This window comes from Pseudopipra pipra, chromosome 2 (assembly GCF_036250125.1).
Source record: "Pseudopipra pipra isolate bDixPip1 chromosome 2, bDixPip1.hap1, whole genome shotgun sequence".
In the NCBI taxonomy this organism is placed as follows: Eukaryota; Metazoa; Chordata; class Aves; order Passeriformes; family Pipridae; genus Pseudopipra; species Pseudopipra pipra.
The window spans coordinates 64446697-64454522 of NC_087550.1; the positions used below are offsets into that span (position 1 = coordinate 64446697).

General features: G+C 39.6%; 1 protein-coding gene across 2 annotated transcripts in view; it reads right to left on the reverse strand.

Moving 5' to 3' along the window:
* The window catches only part of COG6 (component of oligomeric golgi complex 6), a 54570-nt gene extending 46744 nt beyond the window's left edge, over nt 1-7826 (reverse strand). The window contains exons 1-4 of one of the 2 annotated variants that reach the window (XM_064645804.1): nt 7602-7826; nt 6896-7039; nt 5378-5449; nt 1922-1980 (exon numbers count right to left, since the gene is read on the reverse strand). In XM_064645804.1, coding sequence (XP_064501874.1) covers nt 1922-1980; nt 5378-5449; nt 6896-7039; nt 7602-7736 — 410 coding nt within the window. In that variant the 5' untranslated portion in view covers nt 7737-7826. Of the gene's footprint in view, nt 1-1921; nt 1981-5377; nt 5450-6895; nt 7040-7381; nt 7515-7601 lie in introns of those variants that run through there. The other variant, XM_064645805.1, reaches the window with a different exon arrangement.

Here is a 7826-nt window from a genome sequence, read left to right on the forward strand (position 1 = left end):
TCAGTTTTAAGGAAAAAAGGAAAAGCTAAAGTAATCAGATAAATGCTAAGCATAATAGAAGACGATAATAGAACAGGTCCAGCTTTCATATCTATATTTCAATCAGATAGCATCTTAGGACAACCCTTAGGAGACAGAGAAGCCATGCCCTTACAGTTTCAACATTTACTCCTTTGTTGGCTTAAAAAATGTCACCTGTTAAGTTGAAGGAATCAGGAACTTAAGACCTGTATTTTTTCTGACTGTAGGCAAGATTTCAGCTCTTAAGAAACCCCTAACATTTGGTAGCAGATGCCTCTTCACATGCCTGATGTGAACCAATGGGATGCATCAGAACAAGCAGTTAATTAACAAGTTAAAATAAAAGATGATTAAAAGGTCCCAAAAGGAACAAAGCAGCCCTCACACTGTAGCTTTTAACTAAATTTTTTGTAAGTTTAGACAGGGAAAAAAGTTTACTTTGATAGTAAATGGCACTACGAATTTTCCAAAACCATCAGACTGTAGAATCACAAGTACTTCTTGGCTTCTGCTCATGGGTACTTCATGATACACTTATTCCTACATATACACTCTGAGGTCACAGAGACCCTTAGAAGGACAGGCTACTTCCTAAACTTTTTTCCCCTCTTCACACTAGGGGGATGTTCTGTCTTTTAAAGGAATTAGCAGGAAGTCTTTTAAGTAAATGATTGTGTGAGTAAGGACTATATTGTGGAAATGCTGCTGTACTGCCTGTATAATCTCCTTTAATGGAACTTAAGGCCAATTAGACATACACCACTTGGGATTGGTCTTGACATCTTCCATTCTCCTTCTGAACAAGGCATCAAAGCATTTCCTTTTCTTGAGACTGTAAAATATACGACCACTTCTCTGTCCTATTACATTATATACTCACATTCAAAATGACAAATTTTCAAACACTTTACTTCTGCTCACTTGCATAAATTGTGCCTCTACCAAATCCTTCACTTTATATGAACCAGCATTGCATTTTATGCAGTTATTCTACATTCAACCTTCAAAATGTTTACAGATTAGACTCCAACTTCACATTCAGACTTCCACAGGACATAAACTACTTTCTATCGAAGTCCACGAGATGAACCTACTGATTCTGAAAGCCCGCTGAGAGCTATCCAAACTTGTAATTTCTACTACAAACTTATTACTGAAAATAATTATTTATAACTTCCAGAAAACTATATAATTTTCATAAGAAAGCTCATAAAACAAGGAGATTCATTCTTCTACACTGAGAAAATGTAAAGCTGTAAAACCACATATCCTAGCCATAAAAACAATAAAGACTACTTGCATCTGTCATAGGCCATTATCCCCGTTCCCATGAATAAAAGTACTGAAAAGAGCAAAATACAAATCTTTTTTTCCACAGGAGGCTGGAGAACCAAGGGAAAAAGTGACCTGTGTTAGGCTCATTAAACAGCACTTCTGTATTTTACAGTTAGCTTTAAATATGGCAGAGTAGGTTAGAATTCAGCTTCTCGTTCCCTCATACAATCCCTGAACCAGAGAATGATTTCCACTGGATATGAAGCATTAAAAACAAGAAGCCTGTCAAACTGATGAGACATTGAGTTGGTCCATATCTGCTACAACACAATATAATTTACATTATCAACTGACAGTAGGTAAAGCACATCCACATCTAGCATGCTGTGTCACTGTAACTGATTCTTTTCCCTAAAAAGCCAATTTTTATTGAAATAAGCGATAACACACATTCTTACCTTTTTGGATCCTCTAGCAATAAACTCAGAATGCAATATTTTTATTCCAACTGAGCTCCAAACACAGATAGTGTTAAAAAAAACCCCAAAGTCATTACTCAAATATAGAAGTGGCAGGATCACATCTAGAAGAAAATTCCATCAAATAAATAAGGTGGTATACATACTTTTCTGCCTGGAGTTTTGTGGTTTTTACAATCAAGTCCTGGGTTTGTTCCTTTGCTGCCTAGAATACAATTAGAAATATGAAGCATGTGAAAAATACAAACACATCAAATGTATTACACCATCTTTAAAATCTGTAATACTTTTGAAACTTTCCAACTATAAGCAATTTAAAGAGTGCACTGTTTGAAACAAAAGGCCTTCTTTAAACAAGTATTCATTAACTCTCCCTATTTCAGGCAGGAAAAAATAAATTATTATCCTTATCCATATACATTTTCATGTTTATATACATTTATATTCAAAATAGAGAAACACTGCAAGTATTAGAAATAGTTCTGCTTATTTTGTTTGTTCATCAACTGTAAATTGTTTGCTCTTACAAAATGAAAAATGAAAAAAATTCCTTTGGATGCTAAACTGCCCAGTAGCAGTGCCCGTCCAGACTTTTCAGACAAGATGAAGAAAACAGCTCTGCTAGTCTAAGCAAGATCAGCTCTACAGTCCAAGCAGCTTACAGAGCTGTAAGGACCAAGAAAAATGATTAAGAAAAATTTCTTCACCGAAAATGCGGTCGGGCATTGGAACAGGCTGCCCAGGGATGTGGTTGAGTCACCATCCCTGAAGGTATTTAAAAGATGTGTAGATGTGGCATTTTGGGACATGGTTTACTGGTGGACTTGGCAGTGCTGGGTTAATGATTGGACTTGCTGACCTTATAAATATTTTTCAACATAAATGATTCTACAGTTTTAAGATTATGAAGTTCATCATAGTCCTAAATATTCAGTAATGACAAAGCAAGGGAATTCATGCAGAAACAATTCTGCATCAGATAGCAGTTGCATAACTAAAGAGATTGCTGCAAACGAAGTTAAAGAGTTCTGAAACTTACTGCCCACCAAAAAGATAAAAGACATTTGGAATTGTTGGCTTCCCACTGGATGCCCCCAATGATCCCCTAGGCAGTAAAATAAGATGATTTTACAAAAAAAATTCCTGCAATCAAAATGCAATCAGCATAGAATAATATTGCAAGTGAAGAGGTGGAAATGGCTATAAAGATATTCTGTGTGAATAATTTCAATATTGTATTAGGTCCAAATTACAGTATTTGCTGAAATGAAGATGCCAGTCTTAAAACTCCTGAGAGGGCTAACAAAAGCACACTGAATTTTCTAAAGGAAACTAACACACAAACTTCATAAAAAGTTCAATAGAATTTATTGAACATTTAGTAGTTCCAAAATAACTTAAGATATCTTTAAGCTCTTTATATCTTATATAAACAATAATATTTAGGCAGTTTAATAAATTCATAACTTAAACCTTTTGACCATTACAACAAAAGACTAGACCTGAACTATTCAGTACAGGAATCTACTAATTCCAGACTGGTTTCTGCCATCACTTTCTTCAGAGCTGCATATTTTAATAAAAAAACAAACAAACAAACAAATTTGCTTCCTTTCCAGTATTTTCTGGACAGAAGTACTGATTACCAACAATAATGCTAATAGTAGGACAGCAGAAAGGATGAAAAAGTGGTTTTTCTGGATCTAGCTAGATATATCAGGAAGCCAATTTATATTTACATGCATTCAAATACATGCCAGATATTATCATTATTTTATGTACGAAATGTAAGAGCTTATATCTAACCAAACAACGTAAGTGTCAGAAATGAGTCAGACATGACAGAAAAATCAGAAAGTTGGTATTTGATGTTTCTTGTATATCCAAAAAAACCTATTTTTCTCTTCCTCCCCACCTCAGTATATAACTAAAACTTTCATTATCCTTCAGTCCCACTTTATTCCATTTCAGCACTTGCCTCCTTCTCTCCCTTTCAGCCACTGTCCAAAAATCAGATTTGACAGTATATGGTTATTTGAATCAGATGGTATTATAAACTTAAAAAATAACAAAGATAAAAAGCTTTCTGGCTTATCAAAATATATTCCCTTTCGTGTCTTTATATTTGTTCTGCTTTTCTTAGCACACTTTTCTGCCTTATATGCCAAATATCCTCCTCTTTATATCTTCTATTTGCTCTACTTAGCTCATTTATGTCTTCTTATTCAGCTTAAGCACATGCCTGCAAGTCTTTGTGTCCTATTACAAAGTACCAGAGTATTTCACAACTGAGTGCAAATTTGTGAGCTTATGAACTTGCTTTACATTCATACAGACAAAGAAAACATGGATTGAATCAAGACAAGTTATGAGTTCTACAAGGCTCTAGAGGGAACCTCCTGTGGGGCACAGAACAAAACTACCTACTGACTTCAACAGAAAAAGAAATCTCTGCAGGGTGGCTGTGCTCTGGGAAAGACAAAAATCAGAGAGGATAGTTACACTTCATGATCTAAAGACAGAAAAGAGCAAATATCTGCATGGACACTTGACTCATTTCCACATCTAAGAGTTTAGTCTAACAGCTCCTGAACTGCGCTAGGGAACACATCCACGTTAACAGTGTTCAAAGAGATCTGAGACCTCCGAGGTGCATTACCCACTTCCTTCCAAAACTGAAAATTAAGTACTGCAGTTGCTACACTGTAGTCTCACATTTTTTGATACAAGTTCATCAAGCTACAAGCATTTGTACAATGACTATGAAACCTGTTTATCTAAGTAGAAGGACATCTAATATCCACACACACACATATGGAGAGGAAAACACAACTGTTTTCACAGGATTTTTTAGTGAAAGACTCTTATTCACATATTATAACTTACGTGCTCTATTAAGAACATAATTAGTTTGACAAAACATCTACACTTCAGCATCCATAAACCTTTTATACTCATCACTGCATTGAATATTGAACTTGTACACTAAAACCAAACCAGATTTAGTAATGTATTATAGAACACAAATTTTCCCCCCATCCAGATTATTATGGATTCAGGATTAAAGGAAAACAGAATTGGTTTTGTTGTGTATCAGCATTCTGAGACAATGTTATGAAACAAAACCAATACATTGAAGATGCACAGCAGACTTGTTTCCCTCTTTCAATTACAAGATACTTTCTTATAAATGTAATTGAGGTATTTATATGAACACATAACTCAATAGATGCAGTCAATGCAAAAGGCATTTTAAAAGCAAATAAACAAATTAACCCTTTAATTTCACACACATCCAATCTAATAGAATATTTCCTCTCCACTCACATACAAATGGATATCACATTGCTATTCTCAAAGTAAGTATATTGCTGCATTTTGAATTGCAATTTGGAAGAAATTAAAATTAAAATCAAAAATTAAACTTCCTTGACAAATATTCTGAACAAGGAAAATGAAGCATATTAATATCCTGAAGTAGCATAATATGCATACTATGGAAACATCTCAGTGTTGCTGTTAATCTCCCAAAAAAATTGGTTATCCGTTTAAAAGAAAGTAGTCCCACCTCATCAGTTAAAGCACATCTATTTGTATATTACCTTCAAACGACTGGACATGTCTTCACAGCAGCTGCTCATTGCTTGCACATCTTCGTTTATACTCTCAAGTTCCTAAATAAGTTCAAACAACAGTAACTGTGTTTAAAGTCAGAAATGTCATGTCCAGGCCCAGCTCCATCCCACCAAATTAGCTGCCCAAGTAACAAGGAACATAGTCACTCTAGGTTCCCTGTTAGTCAATGCCAAGAACGCACCACTAAAGATCAACATTCTCTTGGGACTTTTTTATCTGTTCGAAACATAACATCCCTCTGCATAACATTTTCACTAAATGAAACAAATGATGTATCGCTTTTACTCTAAAAGTATAATTGTCCTGGACACTCAAAATCTCTCTTAATCCTTTTTTCTTTATTTTTCCACAGAATCATAGAATCGATTGGGTTGGAAAAGACCTCCGAGATCATCGAGTCCAACCCTTGGTCCAAATCTGTAGCAGGGGTCCTTGTATAACAAGGAATGAAAGACGCTCCTCGTGCGGTGGTGTGGTCCAAGAGAGCTTTATTCAAAATTCCCGCTCTTATATCCCTGTGTACCACGTGACTTCTTCAGCCAATAGAGTTATATGTGACTGCGCATGTCCCCTCGGGCCCCTTGCCCTGGCACATCCCCTGTGCATCCAGACACACCTCCCACACAAATCCAGTCCATTTACTAGATCATGGCACTCAGTGCCACGTCCAATCTGCGTTTAAAAATCTCCAGGGATGGTGAATCCACCACCTCTCTGGGCAGCCCATTCCAATGCCTGATCACTCTCTCTGTAAAGAATTTTCTCCTGATATCCAACTTAAATTTCCCCTGGCGGAGCTTAAGCCCGTGTCCCCTTGTCCTATTGCTGAGTGCCTGAGAGAAGAGACCAACCCCCACCTGGCTAGAACTTCCCTTCAGGTAGTTATAGACGGTGATGAGGTCACCTCTGAGCCTCCTCTTCTCCAGGCTAAACAACCCCAGCTCCCTCAGCCTCTCCCCAAAGGACTTATGCTCCAGTCCCTTCACCAGCCTTGTTGCTCTTCTCTGGACCCGCTCCAGCACCTCAGTATCCTTTCTGAACTGAGGGGCCCAGAACTGAACACAATACTCAAGGTGTGGCCTCACCAACACAGAGTACAGGGGAAGGATCACTTCCCTGGTCCTGCTGGCCACGCTGTTTTTGATACAGGACAAGATCCCATTGGCCTTCTTGGCCACCTGGGCACACTGTTGGCTCATGTTGAGCTTCCTGTCAATTAGTACCCCCAGGTCCCTTTCTGCCTGGCTGCTCTCCAGCCACTCTGTGCCCAGCCTGTAGCACTGCAGGGGGTTGTTGTGGCCAAAGTGCAGGACCCGGCACTTGGCTTTATTGAACTTCATCCCATTGGAATCAGCCCATCTCTCAAGTCTATCCAGATCCCTCTGCAGAGCCCTCCTGCCTTCCAGCAGGTCTTCACTCCCTCCCACTTTAAATTACATAGCAGTACTCTTGCAAGATAGCTAGCCATGCTGCAAAAATGCTACCTCTTTAACTTGCTTGAATATGTGCACAAATTCTTCGTTTATGGCCAAGCTCCGTCGTTCAATGTCTCCACGCAAGTTTCTTCGGGTGCGCAAACTGTTTTCCACAAAAAAGGTCGAGAGAGCCTTGAGTGCTTCCAGCATTTCCTAGAATATATTAAGAAAAAAAAAATCTTAACTTTGGACACAGTTACAAAGAAGCACGTTAAATAGTCTGTAACCATCCCAAGTTCATGGTCTTATTAAAAATAAAACTAATGTAATAAATGGTTTTAGAGGAAAAACTACCTAAACACGCTGTGGATCAGGTGGCAAACAACCGAAATAATTGCTGAGCCTTTCTTCTTCTAACAGACAACTTTGTCTGCTATTTTAGAGTAGCTTTAAACAGTAAGATTACTTTCTGTAAAGGAATGTCCTATTCACAGCTAGAAAACATTTAAACAGCAAAAAACTTGAGAAGTGCCCTCCGAGGCAAGCGATACAAACCTCCCTACGATCAGAGGGGATGAAACAGGAGCGTGGCATGTCGCTGGAGAAGCGAGAACCAATGCTATACGTAATTAATGCTGCAAGCAGCCGCCCGCAGCTCCGCAGCGGAACTGAGGGTACGGCGGGACTCGCCCCCCGCCGCGGAGCCTGTCGGGGCCCGCGGCCCCTGACGGCTCATCCGGCCCCCGCCCCGTCCCTCAGCCGCCGCCCGACCCACCTTGTCGTTGTCCAGGCGCGTCTCCAGGATCTTGTTGAGCTTGCGGGACAGCGGGTTGGTGCCGGGGGCGGCCGGGAGCCCCGGCCCGGGGGCGGTGGGCGGCTGCGGCGCGGCCGTGTCGGCCACGGCGGCCATGGCTGCGGCCCTCTCCGGCCGCAGCGCCCCGGCACGGACCGGCTCCGGCGGAAACGCGCTCCCCAGGCTTTGGTTCCGGCCTAGCGCAGG